The sequence below is a fragment of the Anguilla rostrata genome, chromosome 18 (genome assembly GCF_018555375.3).
Source record: "Anguilla rostrata isolate EN2019 chromosome 18, ASM1855537v3, whole genome shotgun sequence".
NCBI classification, from domain to species: domain Eukaryota; kingdom Metazoa; phylum Chordata; class Actinopteri; order Anguilliformes; family Anguillidae; genus Anguilla; species Anguilla rostrata.
In genome coordinates, this window is record NC_057950.1 from 25,575,641 (window position 1) to 25,594,192 (window position 18,552).

General features: G+C 49.0%; 1 protein-coding gene across 4 annotated transcripts; it reads left to right on the forward strand.

Annotated features, from left to right (window-relative positions):
• The first annotated feature begins 748 nt into the window (after window positions 1-748).
• On the forward strand, window positions 749-15,548 carry eif3s10 (eukaryotic translation initiation factor 3, subunit 10 (theta)). 4 transcript variants are annotated; one of them, XM_064316696.1, is made up of 22 exons: window positions 749-933; window positions 3,588-3,778; window positions 5,229-5,365; window positions 5,929-6,092; window positions 6,415-6,614; window positions 7,465-7,673; window positions 7,781-7,952; window positions 8,123-8,227; window positions 8,346-8,444; window positions 8,701-8,817; window positions 9,217-9,402; window positions 9,576-9,923; window positions 10,255-10,359; window positions 10,785-10,898; window positions 11,091-11,213; window positions 11,412-11,565; window positions 11,812-12,008; window positions 12,530-12,612; window positions 13,001-13,512; window positions 13,686-13,830; window positions 14,383-14,552; window positions 14,872-15,548. In XM_064316696.1, exons 1-22 carry the CDS (start codon window positions 885-887, stop codon window positions 15,069-15,071), a joined length of 3,780 nt encoding a protein of 1,259 aa, XP_064172766.1. In that variant the 5' UTR covers window positions 749-884; the 3' UTR covers window positions 15,072-15,548. The 4 variants fall into 4 exon arrangements, with proteins under 4 accessions (XP_064172766.1, XP_064172763.1, XP_064172764.1 ...); XM_064316693.1 differs by having other exon boundaries at window positions 750-933; window positions 13,001-13,521; XM_064316694.1 differs by having other exon boundaries at window positions 750-933; window positions 13,001-13,521; window positions 14,875-15,548.
• The last annotated feature ends 3,004 nt before the right edge of the window (window positions 15,549-18,552 follow it).

Here is an 18,552-nt window from a genome sequence, read left to right on the forward strand (position 1 = left end):
AATGGACAATATGCCCACCACGTAGCACTCCCAACCTTTGTGCCAATTCATGTTATGATATTTTAATGGTTTTGGATTTTTTTTTTTACTGATTATTTCCCAGGTCTTGTTATGGATGTAGCCTGTATGTATTTACAGTTTGGACATAGGTTTTGATTAGTATAGTAAACTCAGCAGTATTGCTTTAGTGATGTTGCATCTTTACTCACTGGTCTGGGAATGTTGTGTGAGCCAGATATGGCACTATTGCCCATATTAATCAGGTGCACGTACAATATGTTTCTGTTATACTGTATGTTGCTCTGCGTTAGAGAATCTACTAAATGAATGCAATGTAATGAAATATAACAACCACATAAAATTGAGTAGGGCATACTTTGAATTCTCAGTTAGAAAGGGATGTGTTGTTACAGGGTTCATTAGATTGCATTAATTTGAATACATTACACTGTTAGTTTAGCACAAATGTATATTTTGACATGAGATGAAAATAGCTGAAAGACAAGCCTGCAATTATTGTCAAAAGAGAATATGTCATAAATTCCTAACATGAGTTTCTATCTATGTATAAAATCCAGTACTTTGAACGAACAAATTCATTGCTTCAGGGATATTCACATATTTTGTGGCAGTATTTGGGGTAATCATAGCCAATGTGAAAAATTAATTCTCCTATCCTATCTAGAACATACATATCTATTGCATTTCCGCGCCTCACCCAGTACATACGGGGAACTCGGGTCATGAAGAAGGGTCACGCGTTTGCGTCATTCCTTTCTCCGGAGGTTGACAGAGCGAGTTAAGTGTGGCGCGGATGGCTAGCAGGGATTTCTGAAGAAATATCTTCCACATCTCGAAATCCTCGTTAGAAGCAAGCGACAACTATGCCGGCATATTTTCAGCGTCCGGAGAACGCTCTAAAAAGAGCAAACGGTGAGTTTATTACAGGGTATTTTCGTTGGTCGTCAGTCGGCGAGTCGCTTAGACAGGTCTGCACGGCACGGCATGGCGGGGAGGCCATGTTGGAAAGAAACGCTTATTCATAATTTAGCCCATACGTTCAGTGGTAGCTGAAGGCATCCACATTCTGGACATTAGAAGTTATGCACTTTCACGTATTTTCCCGTCTTTATGATTAGATTTCAAGTTTTGCTAACTTGGTTACTTGCTTATGTCCAAAGTTCTTACTTCACTTGGGTGTATTACGCACATTGCTATGTGAATTATTTTCGCCCCGAATCTGCTAGCCAACGAGCTAACGTGCTAGTGAATAGTTTTCTAGAGCTTTCAGCTACCCAGGTAAACGAACGCTAGCCGCTATTAGTTACGGCTAGCATCTTTCTGAGTGTTGATGAGGTCGCTCATGCAGAAATGTGGTCTTCGGGTTGTGTCATTAAAGTTATTTGCAAGTTCTTATGTAAGCCGGAGTTGTTTTCCTCCTAATGCTAGCTAGCTAGGTCGTTAACCCTTTGTGTCCAGGGGTATTCTGTTGAATGTTGATTTCGGTCAGGGCCCGATCTAAGTTATATGTTAATTTAACTAATCTAAACACTATTTTCTCTGCTTCATGTTGTTATCTACATGTACAGCAAATTAGCTAACGTTGTAGCTGTGAAGGTATACTTCACTTTGAAATGACTTTAAATGTCCTGTATATTTTCAACTGGTCCAGACGGTTTTCATACAAAGAACAGTACTTTATATTCGACATCCTGAGTTAACATTACTTATTTTTGGTCGTCTTATTTGTGTCCAGCAGAAGTAAGGATTACTGGTCTGCCGCTGTGTTTTACAGTGATGTTTCTCCTTGCAGTTTACAGTGGTACTCTCTGCGTAGTGGGGTTTTTCCGCGGTTATTCCTAGCAGACAATAAGGCATAGGTTAAAACAGATGTGCGTTACTAGTGTAACGTGTCTACATCATAAGTAACTCCAGATGGAAGTGTGTACCAAAAGTTAATTAGAGCACCTGTTATTGAGCGGTATAAAAAGGGTGATTCAGAACAAGTAGCTGCCCACTTCATGAACAAGTATGCCAGGTCTGCATGGGTCCTTCTTACGAACTGGTGCCCATACTGAAGTGTCAAAACATCCACTACACTGTACAAAAATGACTGGCCTTAGCCATACTGACTCATAAGCAGTGGTGGAGTTTTCAACATTGTTGGCCTCGTCAAGGATAGAGATGGTGACATGTGCATCCCATTTGATTTTAGTGTGCCGTTTGTCAGAATGCCAGTCAACATGGTGGCGGCATTAATGGGAGCTGTAATGGTTTTTATTATATACTGCACCTTGAACTCTTAAAATAAAAGTACTGAGAGCACAATATATGGCGCACAGACTTTCCACCATTTTGTGTATTTTTTGGCAGGCGCAGTTTCATATTATTTAGCCAAAATATTCTGTAAATAAGTCTGTTAGATGGCATTTAAAATGCTACTCCATAAATGCTAAGCTTTCTGAAAGTATTGTTCTAAAAGTTTGATGTCATTTTTCTCAGTTGTGTGTTTTTCATTCATTTCATTCACAAAAATATGATGTTCGTATTTGGAAGTGTAAACTTGGATTATTACACATGAGGGGAAACTAACAGTACATCCTTATGAAAATCTCTCTCAAACCCTTGATTCGTACACGTCTATCTTTGTGCTTAGCAAGTCCATCTCTGCTTATTTTTTATTTTCTTTCTGAATTCTGAAAAAGTGGCATTAAACAGGACTGAGTGTAGCACAGTGGGTAAGGAACTGGGCTTGTAACCGAAAGGTCGCAGGTTCGATTCCCGGGTAAGGACACTGCCGTTGTACCCTTGAGCAAGGTACTTAACCGGAATTGCTTCAGTGTATATCCAGCTGTATAAATGGATACAATGTAAAATGCTATGTAAAAGTTGTGTAAGTCGCTCTGGATAAGAGCGTCTGCTAAATGCCTGTAATGTAATGTAATGTAATGTAATGAAATGAAACTATGGCCAGTTGTTGCGTGTGATAAAACAACGCCTTTGAATCGTTGAATGCATTTCTCAGCACGTGGACAGATGCATTTGGGAGATAACCGTGCAGGACGGGGAGCAGGGATGCGCCCCTCCCGGGTTTAACAGACAGTGTTGTCTCTGCACACCCCTTGCATTGGGAGCAGCGCCCCAATGCAAGGGGAGCAGCGCCCCCAATGCAAACTAGCACTCCAGCACACCATCGAAATTCCCTCTGGTACTGGAGTGCCGAAATCATCCAAGCGCTCGTCCCTGCAGCTGAGAGTGCTGTGGAGCAGTGCGTGTGCCGCAGCTGCAGTGCTACGTGCCCATGGGTGCCGCTGAAGTAGTAGGGGTAACTTGAGGCACAATCGGGGATTCCAGATTTTGGGGGGGAAAAGAGGAACACAGCAATAAGTGTAATGTGGGGCCCAGACGAGTTTTCTTTTTCTTCTTAGCGTATTAAACTTTTTGAACAGTACCCTGGTTTGTGGTGCTGCAGTGTCCTGTGGAATAGCGGGTTGTGAGCATCCCTCCTTTTAAGCGGCGTCAGCCCCGCGCTGGAGAAGAGGACACGCCCCGGCTTGACGGTCGCTCTCGTTCCCTTCTCCCTGCAGAGTTCCTTGAGGTTGGCAAGAAGCAGCCAGCCTTGGACGTCCTTTACGATGTCATCAAGAGCAAAAAGCACCGAACATGGCAGAAGATCCACGAGCCCATCATGCTCAAGTACCTGGAGCTGTGCGTGGACCTGCGCAAGAGCCACCTGGCTAAGGAGGGCCTGTACCAGTACAAGAACATCTGCCAGCAGGTGAGTACCCCCGCGCCAGCCTGCCGACAGAGGGGTGAGCGTGAGCGTGAGCGCCCCCGTGTTTTCAGGGTACCGCTAGGCACCCGTAGGCGGACGCCAGCATATCTTTGCTCGTGTGATGCAAGCTTTCTGATGATTGGTGTGTACAGTATGAATGAAGAAGGTTGAAATTGCAGCACTACGCACAGCACATGGTGAAATATTCAGTATTCGATCTGTGCCATTGGCCCCATAAAAATCATAAATGACCAGTCATAGAAATTTAGGCATGGGCCCTATTGTTATCCATGATGTTAGCTAGCTCATGAACTTACTAGCTGGCTAAGCTACCTGGCTAGTTAGCAAAGCATATTAGCTATAATACGGATTTGTTGGTGTTAACTCAGTTAAAAAGCAGTGTTTTACCTAACGTTCAGTAACGTTTTTCTTGCGTTACTCAATCTTGCAATGATTAACATTTGTCATAGTCCTTCCATGTCTTTCACTGGCATTGCATTCACTTAGCCTAGGAAGCTGCTAGAATTCTCCCTGCAGTTACTGTGGTAAAAGACGCTTGTTTGTTCAGCTGCTGGACTGCCATGCTGCTGTAAGCTCAGCGGTCCTCCAATGTTTTTAGAAAGTGGAGGCTGTTTTTAAGTTTTATAATGCAAATATGATTAATTGTATCTCAGAACAAAGAGGAAGCAACTCCATAGGTGTGTGGAAATTTTATTGCCATGTTTTGCATGTTTAGCTTAAAAACTGTTGTAGGAGTTATGGTAATAATAGGAATAAAGACAATACAAATTGAAAGATGGTGCAAAAGTTTATTTTGTAATTTACATTAACTTATTGAAATGTATGCGTTCTTTTATTATAAAATGCACAGTAAACAATGCATTCAGTATGTTTTTTACAGTAAAATTTAGTTCAAATTTACTTCCTGGGTGCTGTTTGAATTGAATAGTCACGCGAAGGAGAAGACTGAACAGGCTTTGAAAGGCACCTTTCTTTACTTGCTGTATATAAGCCTGCACTGTACTTAATGGGATGGTTCAGATTCTGGAGTTCTTGATATTTTTAGTGCATGTTTTTCATTGGCCCAGACAGTTGTTCTCTGTAGTGGAAGCTGTTATAAATACTTGCAGTCTGTTCAAGGTCAATGTATGGCCACTTTGGAGCAATTGAACTGTATTTTCTTTCTTTAAACCACAAACTACTGAATGATCTTATGCGATTTTTCACTGTTAGATTGTCCAAAATCTCCTAAATCTGTCCTAAAATATTCTGGGCCAATCCGAAAACACAGATCGAAAATGACATGATGTACAAAAACGTGGGAAAACGAGCTATGGCTTCACCTGCCCCTGCTCCTGCTAGCGCTGTTAGCGGTAATGCCGTGGGAGCCCAGTCCCAGCCCAGGCGCCTCATTGGGTGCGTGGCCCTGACCTCCAGCGGGTTCGCGTTGCAGGTGAACATCAAATCTCTGGAGGATGTGGTCCGGGCCTACCTGAAGCTGGCCGAGGAGAAGACCGAGACGGCCAAGGAGGAGTCCCAGCAGATGGTGCTGGACATCGAGGATCTGGACAACATCCAGACCCCCGAGAGGTACGGTGGAGCCCACTCTCACTCAGATTCAGACGCAAGGAGAACCTCTTTCTGTGAAAACATGCTCCACTAGCTGTCCCATAGGCAGAGCGCTCGGCAGGAAGGTGAATTACTTTAAGGTTTTGTGAGTGTGTGTCTTAAGGGGTGTGTGTGTACGTGTGTGTGTGTGTTTTACTGGTTGTTGTGTGTGTGTGTGTGTGTGTGTGTGTGTGTGTTTTACCGGTTGTTGTGTGTGTGTGTGTGTGTGTGTGTGTGTTTCGTTGGTTTCGTTTTGGGGTTGTGTGTGTGTGTGTGCTGTGGTTGCCTTTACCGGTTGTTGTGTGTGTGTGTGTTGTTTTACCGGTTGTTGTGGTGTGCGTGGTGTGTCGTGCTGTGGTGGTGTGTGTGTTTTCGGTGTGTGTTGTTGTGTGCGTGCGTGTGTGCGTGTGTGTGTGTGTGTGCGTGCGTGCGTGCGTATGCCTTTTATCGGTGGTTGTGTGTGTGTGTTTTTTACCGGTTGTTGTGTGTGTGTGTGTGTGTGTGTGTGTGTGTGTGTGTTTTACCGGTTGTTGTTGTGCCTCTAGTGTGCTGCTGAGTGCTGTGAGTGGGGAGGACACTCAGGACCGTACGGACCGCCTGCTCCTCACCCCCTGGGTCAAGTTCCTGTGGGAGTCCTACCGCCAGTGTCTGGACCTGCTGCGTAACAACTCCAAGGTGGAGCGCCTCTACCATGACATCGCCCAGCAAGGTAACCTCCATCGTCTGTCTGCTCCCCTGTCCCGCAGCAGGGGCTCCTGTGCCCCCCGTCCCTCAGTGGGGTCATCTGGGCCCCCCCGTCTCCCACAGTCATTTCCCTGTCTGAATCGCTCGTCATGAAAACATTTGGAACTGTTAACTGCTAAAATGTCAGGTTTAAACAAAAGTCAGAGAAATTATGGTGTATTTGGTCCCCCCTTATGGAATTCTCTTGAAAACGCTGCATGACTGTTGTACGCCATGTACCTCTGTTCTACGCCCGCTGCCATAGCGACTGAGCGGGAGCCTGTGCTTCTCTCCCCCCTGCTCCGCAGCCTTTAAGTTCTGCCTGCAGTACACGCGCAAGGCCGAGTTCCGCAAGCTGTGCGACAACCTGCGCATGCACCTGGGCCAGATCCAGCGGCACCACAACCAGAGCACCGCCATCAACCTCAACAACCCGGAGAGCCAGTCCATGCACCTGGAGACCCGCCTGGTCCAGCTGGACAGCGCCATCAGCATGGAGCTCTGGCAGGTCAGCAACGCCAGCTCGCCCCAATGAGCCAATCAGCGAACAGAATTCACCCAATGAGCCAATCAGCAAGTGTAATCCACCCAATGAGTTAATCAGCAAGTATAATCCACCCAATGAGTTAATCAGCAAGTATAATCCACCCAATGAGCCAATCAGCGAACAGTATTCACTCAGTGAGCCAATCAGCAAGTGTAGTCCACCCAATGAGTTAATCAGCAAGTATAATCCACCCAATGAGCCAATCAGCGAACAGAATTCTCCCAGTGAGCCAGTCATTAAGTATAATCCACTCAATGAGTTAATCAGCAAGCAGAATCCACCAAATGAGCCAGTCTGCAAGCTGAATCCACTGAATGAGCTTATTGGCAAGCAGAATCCACAAAGTGAGCCAATCAGCAATCAGAATTTACTGAAAGCGCCAATTAGCAAGCAGAATCCACCAAATGAGCCAGTCTGCAAGCTGAATCCACTGAATGAGCTTATTGGCAAGCAGAATCCACCAAGTGAGCCAATCAGCAATCAGAATTTACTGAAAGCGCCAATTAGCAAGCAGAATCCACCAAATGAGCCAGTCTGCAAACTGAATCCACTGAATGAGCCAATTGGCAAGCAGAATCCACCAAGTGAGCCAATCAGCAATCAGAATTTACTGAAAGTGCCAATTAGCAAGCAGAATCCAACAAATGACCCAATCGGCAAACAGAATCCAAGTTGAACTCAAACTGCAGTAACTCTCTTGCTCTCTAATGATGTGTAGGGCTTGATGTACTGTTGTGTTTCTTTTGATCGTTTATTTTCAGTGTTTGTCACATGAAATAAATGTTTCTTTTTTTTAAATGGCTTTTCTCAGGAAGCTTTCAAGGCAGTCGAGGACATCCACGGCCTTTTTGCCCTGTCCAAGAAGCCCCCGAAGCCCCAGCTGATGGCTAACTACTACAACAAGGTGTCGACAGTGTTCTGGAAGTCCGGGAACGCCCTGTTCCACGCCTGCACCCTCCACCGCCTGTACCACCTGTCCCGTGAGATGAGGAAGAACCTGACCCAGGAGGAGATGCAGAGGTAATCCCCCCCACCAGGGTTCCGTGCAGGGTGGGGTTCTGGGTTCGACTGGCCCCCGAGTCTGTCGCTAACGGCTCCCGTGTCGCCCCCTGCTCTCTCTCCCGCAGGATGTCCACCCGCGTGCTCCTGGCCACCCTGTCCATCCCCATCACCCCCGAGCGCACGGACATCGCCCGCCTCCTGGACATGGACGGCATCATCGTGGAGAAGCACCGCCGCCTCGCCACCCTGCTGGGCCTGCAGTCCCCGCCCACCAGGCAGAGCCTGATCAACGACATGGTGCGTACCGCCCCCCACCCTGCTGGGCTCCGCCCCTCCTGGCCCCGCCTCTCCGCGGTACCGTGAGCCCCGGGGCCCGGACGCACGGGGAGGGTGCGACCCTGGGGACCGTACTGTGAACGCGGTCGACGCTCTGACCCATGTTTGACCGTGTTGCGGTTCTCTTTCAGGTGAGGTTCAATCTGCTGCAGTACATCGTGCCCGAAGTGAAGGAGCTCTACAACTGGCTGGAGATGGACTTCCACCCCCTGAAGCTTTGCGGAAGAGTAACAAAGGTAACCACTGTTTTAACTCTTTGACGTCCTTTGTTTCTTATGCACGGTGTGATGTGTGTTAGTGCTGTAGAGGAAGAGGAGGCCTTGTCTCTGAGGGTCTGACTGTGACTCCGTGCAGGTGCTGAACTGGGTGAGGGACCAGGCTGAGAAGGAATCGGACCTCCAGCAGTACGTTCCCCACTTGCAGAACAACACCATCCTCAGGCTGCTGCAGCAGGTGAGTCCGCCCCCACCCGCGCCCCGTTACCCGCGCGCTTCCCGCGGAACACCCGAAACACTGCTAAACCTGATGCGTTGGTTACCCTACTGGCAACGATGACCCCTGTGAGATCCAGCTAACAGTCTCTGGCAGGGGCCTTGTTTGGGTCTTCCTCCCTGGTTTCATCCACGTGCACCCAGACACGCGATCCCGTCGTAATTGGGCTACCCGACGCCTCTGACATCACCCCGCCCCTCTCTCTCTGCTCGCTCAGGTGGCTCAGATCTACCAGAGTATCGAGTTCAGCCGGCTGGCCTCCCTGGTCCCGTTCGTGGACGCCTTCCAGCTAGAGCGCTCCATAGTGGACGCGGCGCGCCACTGCGACCTGCAGGTACTCCGCCACTTACCCCAGGAGCCTTTGCCTTACCACCAGACTTACACATAGAAAAGGGTCATGTGATAGTCTGGGGACACCTGGCAATCAAGTGCTGTTGACAAAAAAAATGCTGAATGATTCTATAGAATACAGTTGGAAGCGACTAATCTTAATGTAAAAATGTGTTGGAAATTTCAGAGAATCTTCAGTAAAGTGTTTAATCTTTTGAACAAATTTAAGTTTTCAGAAACATTTTCAGAATCCATTTTTAAAAATGTAAGGGGAGGGAGGATTGGGCAACAGGACATTAAAATAAAGCTTTGTGCAGCAGTTCTTCCAAGCAATGGCTTATTATTGGAGTAATTGCCTAGTCCACTAATCCACATTAACCCGCTGCGGTTTTTGTCTCCTCAGGTGCGAATCGACCACACCTCTCGCACCCTGAGCTTCGGGTCGGACTTGAACTACTCGACCAAGGAGGACTCCCCTGTGGGGCCCTTCCTGCAGAACATGCCCTCAGCGCAGATCCGCAACCAGCTGACCGCCATGTCCTCCTCCCTGGCCAAAGCCATTCAGGTCATCAAGCCCGCCACCATCCTGGTAAGTCGCCTTCGACCTTTAATCGCCGTGACCCGGGTTCGAGTCTGACCGCGTTTGGGGTCAAATCCGAATACTCGCCCTCTGTGGAGTGAGCCCGTGTGCGGTGTTGTGAGGTGGGCACGGCTCAAAGATGTTTCCTCACGGTTTCTGGGTTCTCCTCGCCCCCCCGGCAGCAAGAGCGGGACGAGCAGAGCCAGCAGGCCATCGCGGCCTACCTGAAGAACGCGCGCAAGGAGCACCAGCGCATCCTGGCCCGCCGGCAGACCATCGAGGAGCGCAAGGAGCGCCTGGAGAGCCTCAACATCCAGCGGGAGAAGGAGGAGCTGGAGCAGCGCGAGGCCGAGATGCAGAAGGTGCGCAAGGCCGAGGAGGAGCGCCTGCGGCAGGAGGCCAAGGAGCGGGAGAAGGAGCGCATCATGCAGGAGCACGAGCAGATCAAGAAGAAGACCGTGCGCGAGAGGCTGGAGCAGATCAAGAAGACCGAGCTGGGCGCCAAGGCCTTCAAGGACATCGACATCGAGGTAACGGGGGCCGGGAGAGTTCGCTTTCCGCTCCAGCCAGGTTCCAGCCATTGCACCTGTTCCTACCCAGAGTTCCATGCTGCTGTCTGTGTGAAGTCTTTTCCAGGCCCCACTGGCATTGTGTGAGGAGTGGTCAGTGCCTGTAAGGTTCACAGCTGGTCTGCTTTAATGAGTTGTTATGGGTAGAAATTGAAGAGTAGAATTAAATGGACAAAAAACATTTTCTGCTGTAACTAGACCCATTAGGTGACTGTTTGTTTGAGGCTGAGAATGCAGTGTGTGTGTGTGTGTGTGTGTGTTTGGTTGATTGAGCTTTATGCTGTGCGTGCAGGACCTGGAAGAGCTGGATCCAGACTTCATCATGGCCAAGCAGGTGGAGCAGCTGGAGAAGGAGAAGAAGGAGCTGCAGGAGCGCCTGAAGAACCAGGAGAAGAAGGTTAGGAAAGCCCCCCAGGCTGCTCCCCTGAGCAGCATTAATGCATCACTGTCCGTTACTGCTGCTGCACTGTACAGCTGCAATTCATACTGTCCGTCACCACTTGTTAAACTGTGTAACTGCAAGTCTCACTGTCTGTCTGTTACTACCGTTACACTGTGTAACTGCAATTCTGCCTGCGTTACTGCGCAGTTCAGCATTACTCTGCAGTTCTCCAGATTCAACCAGTCCTGTTTAAACTGGAGATTAAAAGTCAATGAGTGACATCTCTCAAACCCGAGATTACACGAAATGATCTGTATTTTCATTTGCTTAAATTCACTGTAGACGGGGGTCTTGTTGAGGTGCCTTGTTGAATGTCAGTGAAGTGTACAGTCAGCTGTTTTGGAGGGTGACTGAAATTTCATGCTGTTGCTTGGCAACAGATCGACTACTTCGAAAGGGCCAAGCGTCTGGAGGAGATTCCGCTGATCAAACAGGCGTACGAGGAGCAGCGCATCAAAGACATGGAATTATGGGAACTGCAGGAAGAGGAAAGGGTAAGGACACGCGTTTCCACCCCTCCCATCCTTTTTGTGAAAGCTGTCATTTTTTCACCATTTAGCAGGAAAACATTTCGGTGGCTTCTGCGAGTAGCCTAACATCGGAAACCTGCCTAAATGCTGAGAGTTTGTAATTACCGTGTTCCTGGACGTGACCGGATTGTCTGCCCCCCCCCCCGGCCGCTGCAGATAAGCAACATGCAGGTGGAGCGGGAGAAGGCCCTGGAGCACAAGCAGAGGATGTCGCGCATGATGGAGGACAAGGAGAACTTTGTGTCCAAGATCACCGCAGCCCGCAGCTTCATCTACGAGGTGAGGCCGCGCCCGCTGTCGAACCTCTCCTGCGAGGTTCCTAACATCGAGGAGCTGTGTTTGCGTATGTACGTTCTTTAGATATGGGACAAGGTATCCCAGTTTTGCGTACTTGCGTTTTTTTTTTTTTGCTACTTAAATTGGAATTAATTAGGAAAAGGTCAAATCTGTTTCTTAACCGACATTTTGTCTTCAAAGGAAAAACTGAAACAATTCCAAGAGCGCCTGGTCGAGGAGCGCAAGAAGCGCTTGGAGGAGCGCAAGAAACAGCGCAAGGAGGACCGGCGCACCACTTACTACCGCCAGAAAGAGGAGGAGGCGCAGAGGATCCACGAGGAGCAGCTGAAGAAAGGTGCTCCTGCTCGCTAAACTTTACAATGAATTTTAAATTTCAGTTTTGGGTGTCAACTCTGGAAAAAGAGGGTCAGGGCTGCTCTGAAAAAGAGACCTTGGTCTCAGTGGGACTTCCCTGCAGTAAAGGCTTCAACTGAGGCCTGTAAGACGATAATGGGGACACACACGTGTATCAGTCTAATCATCCCAAAGCACGATTAGCCAGTCGCTGTCTGACCTTTCGTCTCCTTGTTGCGCGCCTTAGAGCGGGAGGAGCGGGAGCGGCTGGAGCAGGAGCAGAGGGAGGAGGAGGAGAGGGAGTACCAGGAGCGCCTGCGCAAGCTGGAGGAGCAGGAGCGCAAGCAGCGGGCGCGGCAGCAGGAGATCGAGGAGCGGGAGCGCCGCCGGGAGGAGGAGCAGCGCCGGGTCCCGGAGGAAAAAGCCGGCGGCAAGGTGCGCGCCGTCGACCGCGACGCACGGAACAAACCCCGCGCTAGCGTGCTAGCTTCCGTTAGCACGGAAGCCTTTAGCGCACGTTAGATCACAGATACGGTTCAGTTCCGCTCGGAGCTCACGTGTCATTGGCTCCCTGAAATCCAAGGTTCATTGCTTGTGGGCATGTCGGTGCTTCGGCGTTTGTATGCGCTGCTGCTGTCTCTGCGCTATTTGGCTAGCCTGTCCGTGTTCCCACTGCAGATAAACAATGGGTACACGTGCTAATTAGCAGCATCGCTGACAGCGATCAAGTGTCAGGGTTAGCCGTGCTACGTGATCATCATTACACTGTAACCCTATATGTACAGATGGTAGGGATAGCAGAGGTGCTTTTAAAGGACAAATTTGAATTCAGGGTAGATTTTTAATTGGCAACAAGTTTTACATTGTTTCTTTCTTTTGCTTTATTAAAAAATGTAAGTGAGCTAGAAGAAAGGGAAAAAGTTAGATTAGAGTGTAGCTGATGTGCTGTCCTGCTTTAGGATCAGCCCTGGCCCGAGAAGGAAGAGGGAGGCTGGAGGAAGCGCACCGAAGGCGGGGAGTCTGAGTGGAGGCGCCCAGTGCCGGAGAGGTGAGTGCACAGAGCTCCACCCACAGCATGGCTCCACCTGCAGCAGAGCTCCTCCCACTGCAGAGCTCCACCCGCAGCAGGGCTCCTCCCACTGCAGAGCTCCACCCGCAGCAGAGCTCCTCCCACAGCAGGGCTCCGCCCACAGGTCCCCACAAACCACCGGCTGTACTGTATTGGCTGTGTCATTCAGTCACGTTTAATATTACATTACATTACATTATAACCGTGCCTGTTGGCAGAAAAGGCTTTAAACTTGGCATAAATCAGGTGGTCGGTGGGAATTACTGGGTTTGACGCACAGGAAATGGAATTAAGGTTGTAATATCGGAACGCCCGTGAGTGCTGATTTCCTGTTCTGAGGCGTTTGACCCGTCTCTGTGCTGCTTAGGGACTGGCGCCAGGAGGGCCGCGACGAGGAGAAGGCCCCGCGGGACGAAGAGAGGGAGCTGCCCTTCAGGAGGGGAGGGGACGCCCCCCGCCGGGGCGGAGCCGACGACCGCGGCCCCCGCAGAGCTTTCGATGACGACCGCGGTCCCCGCCGGGCCGGAGACGAGGACCGTCCCCCGAGGAGAGCGGGCGACGAGGACAGGGCCCCGAGGAGAGCATTCGACGAGGACCGCGGCCCCAGGAGAGCCTTCGACGATGACAGGGGCCCCCGTAGGGGCTTCGACGAGGACAGGGCCCCGAGGAGAGGATTCGACGATGACCGGGGCCCCAGGAGAGCCTTCGACGATGACCGTGGACCCCGAAGAGGCTTCGATGAAGACAGAGCACCCCGAAGAGCCTTCGATGAGGACAGGGGCCCGAGGAGAGCTTTCGATGACGACCGCGGCCCCAGGAGAGGCGGAGACGACCAAGGTCCTCGTCGTGGAGAAGATGCCAAACCTTGGAAACCCTTGGGTAGGCCAGGTACGTGGGTTCCGTTGGGTTTCAGAGAGAAATGGGAGGGCCAGAGCAGAAAGACAAGGGAATAAGCATCGGTACAGTACACATTTAGTGTCTCTGCTTCACTGCTGGAACTTGTTAGATGCCCTTAAAAGCCAAGTAAGGCTTTCCAATGGTGGCTTTTGCAGGTGGATGGCGAGAGAGGGAGAAGGCGCGGGAGGATAGCTGGGGACCCCCCCGTGAGAGCGACGATCGGGACGATGGCGACAACAGAGACGGAGAAGAGCGAGAATCGGGCGAACGGTTCAAAGAACGCCGTCCACCACCACCACGGTGAGTCCCGGTTCCCCTACCCCAGTCCTGGAGTATCCGTGTTCCTGTTCCACTACTAGACCAGGCCTCTCCTTTCTGGAGTGGCCCTGTGTGCCTGTTCCACTACTAGACCAGGCCTCTCCTTTCTGGAGTGGCCCTGTGTGCCGGTTTCACTACTAGACCAGGCCTCTCCTTTCTGGAGTAGCCCTGTGTGCCTGTTCCACTACTAGACCAGGCCTCTAATTTCTGGAGTAACCCTGTGTGCCTGTTCCACTACTAGACCAGGCCTCTCCTTTCTGGAGTAGCCCTGTGTGCCTGTTCCACTACTAGACCAGGCCTCTCCTTTCTGGAGTGGCCCTGTGTGCCTGTTCCACTTCTGGACCAGTTATCTCCTTCCTCTTTCCCACCATTTTGTTTCTGCCCTGTCAATGGTACTTTGAGACCATTCCAGATTTGACCACAGTCTTGCCTGGGCGATGTTGATGTGTGATGCATTCCTACACTGTGGTTACCTGGGTGATGGTTGCTCCGTGGTGCGGTTACCTGGGTGACCTTTTACATTTCTGCTTCCAGGGAGGAGGGTGGTGGAGCCTGGAGGCGGCCAGCGACCGAAGAGACCAGCAGCTGGAGGGCCTCCGGCCGCGAGGACAACGACCGCGACAGACGCGATGACCGTGACCGTCGTGTCGGAGACCGCAGGGAGGACCGTGAATCCAAACCGCCAGCCAGAGAACCAGAAGAAGGTGAGGCAGGGTGGGGTTTGGCAAGGCTGAAGTGAGGAAGAGTGTGTGTGTGAGAGAGATTGTGTGTTTGTCCTCTGGGTTGAGATTAGTAGGAACAGAGCCAGTGTGGGTGCAGAATGCAGATGTATCTAGTCAGTCTGCTGATGACTGTTCCCCTGGTCACCTGACCTCCTCTCTGGCTCTGCCAATCAGCTCTGCTGTAATTACCCACACCCTCCTACTGGTCAGCAAGGCGGCACTCCTCAGAAGCTGTCCAGTCGGAGGGTTTGGCGGCGGACGGGCCTTTGGTAACTGTACCGCCCCCCCCCTCATGTGCCAGCAGGTGGGTCCTGGCGCCGCAGCGGGGAGGACAAGAGGGAGGAGCGCAAGGTTGAGGAGCGGGACACCCCGCCCCGGGCCGACCCCCCCCAGGAGGGCGACGACGAGAAGCCCGCCTGGCGCTCGGACAAAGACGCCGAGAACCAGCGCCGCGTCAAGGACGAGACGGACGACGAGGGCTGGACCACCGTCCGCCGCTGACCCCCCAGCGCGGGCCCCCCGCCGGCGCCCCGGGGGCTGAGCACCCCCCGGAGGGGCGCGACCTCGCCGCCGCGTCTCCAAGCCAGCTAACGCAGTTTAAAAGCTGTTCCCCCAATGCCAAAACGTACCTTTTTTCAATCCAGCCCCCACTTTGGCATGAATTCCATCTCAGCTTCTTAATCCTCTGATGAAAGTAGTTGATTCTCTAATTTTTTCTGCATGCGTAGAGTATGTAATTCATCTCTCGCGGTATTTACTGTGTGGACCTTTTGGGTATTTTTTGTTGTTGCCACCAGCTATATCGACATTTAAGTAAAATTTTGAGCAGTGAAAATTAATTCCTACTTTCCTGTGTACCAGTTTGCTGTCGCTCCCATTACCTGTCTGTGCAGCAGCAGTTCCAACTAGTTGTAGATTCTCACATGGTTGCATGCTTTTAGATAAAGCCACTCTTATTAATAAAAGTCATTTGCTCAATTTTTTGGCTTACGTATTTTTTTAATACTACGTAGAAATGTGGGATTTTGATTTTTTTTTTTTGTTAGTTTTGTTGCGGGGGGGGGGGGGGGGCTGATGGCAATATGGGGGATCTATTACTGTAATACTTCTGCGGTTTGTAAGTAACCTACTGCTGCGTCATCAACCACGGCTTTGTTTCGATGGCCGTTGCGAGGACGGGCGTTTGAGACCGAGGGAACTCCTCTTTGCACGGTCGTTTTCGGCCCGCATCCAGAATTCGGCCGTGACCGTCGGGACGTGGTGTCAGCTGTCAGGGAAATCAAGAGGAGACCTGGAAAATGGCCGCCCAGGAATGCGGGAGAACGTTAACCACTGCGCTCAGTGGCGCAGTACCACTCCCGTTACCACGAAGACCCAATTTAGCAAGAATTTCCAGTTTGAGCCAACGGTCGTCTACTAAACTACAAAGGGAGATTCTCTTTAGACTTAGGAATGTCACTGCACTCGAGACCTCAGCACTCCTGGGAAGACATTTTGGGTTTGCTCGGCTTTAAGGGTAAAATCTGCATGAGCAAAACACTGCCATTACTGTGCATCTTCCACCTGTGCAGTGTGAAGTAGGCCAAGCCCTTGGCCGGTTAAATGCCAGCATGCGTTTTGTGTGTTTGTACGGTTGTATAAAGCAACCCTGGTACAAAGATGGAACACTTGGTACCGTTAGGGCATTGCATGTCGTGACCAATCACTGTCCTAAACTGGCTACCTGTCCAATCCGCACCCTAAGCACATTACTTGGCATATTTAGTTTAACTGGAATTATGATATACCACAAACTGCATATCATATCACTACCAATCCAGATATGCATGATAAGTGATCCTTTATCATAGACCAATTTGCTATAATTCAAAGGGACGTCTTTGTCATTTTGGGAAAACTGCACAACTTGTCCCTTTTTCCTCCATGTTTTAGGTATCTTAAATGTTAAAGATTTTAAACTTTGAAATACAAGTGTTACTGGGCTAGTACGAAGCAAAATTGATACCATATTGGTTGTTCGGACTTTGCTTACTCCGTGCCAAGTTGTAAATTTTCAATAAGCCAGGATTTCATTTAGATTTTTTTGAATGGCATAAATAGGGTAGTGGTAGTAGTAGGTGCAAAGCACTTGCTACGGTTTAAATGCTTGTAGTGAAATCACCACAAGATGTCGCTTTACTCCAGGTTAGTCTAGATTAAGACATTGTGGTTCTAGACTGTGCTACACAAGTTATTTGCTTACATAAATACAGAGGATTATGTAGAACATCATGTCCTTAAATAAACCAATTCCACCGAGGCCAACAATATTTATACGACTCATTGGAAGTCAATATGCTGTTAAGTCACATAATGATTTTTAAATGCGTATCCTGTTCTGCAATGGGTTCAGTCTTTTTTTCAAAAGCCCTGGTATTGAAAACTCTTTCACAGTCTGTATGAAATCCATTTGATACTCTCTGTGAAAGTCGCCATTCTCGTTTTAAAAGGATTTAATTACATTATTATTTAGATTTCACTTTTTCTGCCCAAACCGAAAGGGTGATTTTAGCCGTCTACGCTGAGAGGGTCACCAAAACTAGGAAAACTGTTGGTAATACAGTCGGTGCAATGGAATAGGTAAAACATCAGCAAGCTTTTTAAGCATCCTGCCACAAGGTTCCGGTCAAGAAGTCAAAAGAAAATCGTAGCCCGAGTAAAGCTTTTATTTTCAAAAGTAGCCGTTCTTACAAATACTTATAAAGTATTGATAGGCCTACACGTGGCCAAGAATGAACCTGTACAGCATATTTCTGTTATTTAAATATGGAGACAAAAAAAGGTGTGAAAACGTTACGATTTCTGGAGCTTATTTTCAGACCCGTTCTCCAGGTTGGGTTCAGGGTTCATCTTTTGCGCTGCAGCCTATTATTTTGGTGTTCATGTATTAGGCGTATATGAGCCTGATTCATCTCCGCACTGGTGTTCATTAGCGACATACCTCGTGCCGTGCCCTGTGAACTTCAGGTGGTATTCGTGTTGAGAGGCAAGTAAAAGTGAAAATTTGTCTTTGACCACTTAGCTGACTACTTTGTAACGTCAGGCGCACAATTATGCCAAATTAACTGTGAGTATTCAACGTAAAATTTGCTAGCGAACAGTTAGTTTAAACTTTGATCTCGCATTTCACCTCCACGATTCGCATAACATTTAACCATGTGCTGCTCAATAACCCTGGTTTTCGTACATGTAGCCTGCTTAGATGTCAGTTTTTTATTTTTTATTTGTCGTGATAGTTTCTGAAACTAGGCTACCTAATTGTCATTTGTAAGCCTATTCAGAGTAGAATCTATGCCCAATCAACAGGGAAGAGGATAGAGTTATTGACTGCCTCCAGGCCTATGAGAAGTCTAATGACGGGATAAAACTTATTGACCGACTAATTGTCGAATATAAGAAAAATTTTATTTAGACAATGCGGGTCACCATAGACGTCGGGTCACCATTGTGCACAAACCTGCATCCCTAATTCAGCAAATAATTTAACTAATTATATAATCAAGATCTGAGGCTGGAATGAAAACCTGCATACACACGGCCCTCCATGGCAACGAGTTTGACACCACTGGTATAGGCCTACATTTCAACAAAATCTAGCCGGGTTTTCACCGAACGTCTGAAAACCCGGCTAGAATCACTTCTCAAAGTAATGTTGCACTCTGTTTGAAAGTAATATTTTAATTCCCTCAAAATTTCGGTTTTAACTCTTGGAGAGAGTTAGAAGATCAACTAAGAAAGTAACTAGGCCTACTTGGTTTTACTCTGGGTTAGGTTCTATTAGAAGGTCAAGCACGCATTGAGTTGATTCTAACTCCCAATTTATTCCAAAAACCAAAATTTGCAGCGCGCAGTTAGTGTCATGTAGCCCATTATGTGCTATAATTCGCTACGTTCAGCCGAATTGACTATAAAACCTCGGCCTATAGGCTACGTCTCAATATCC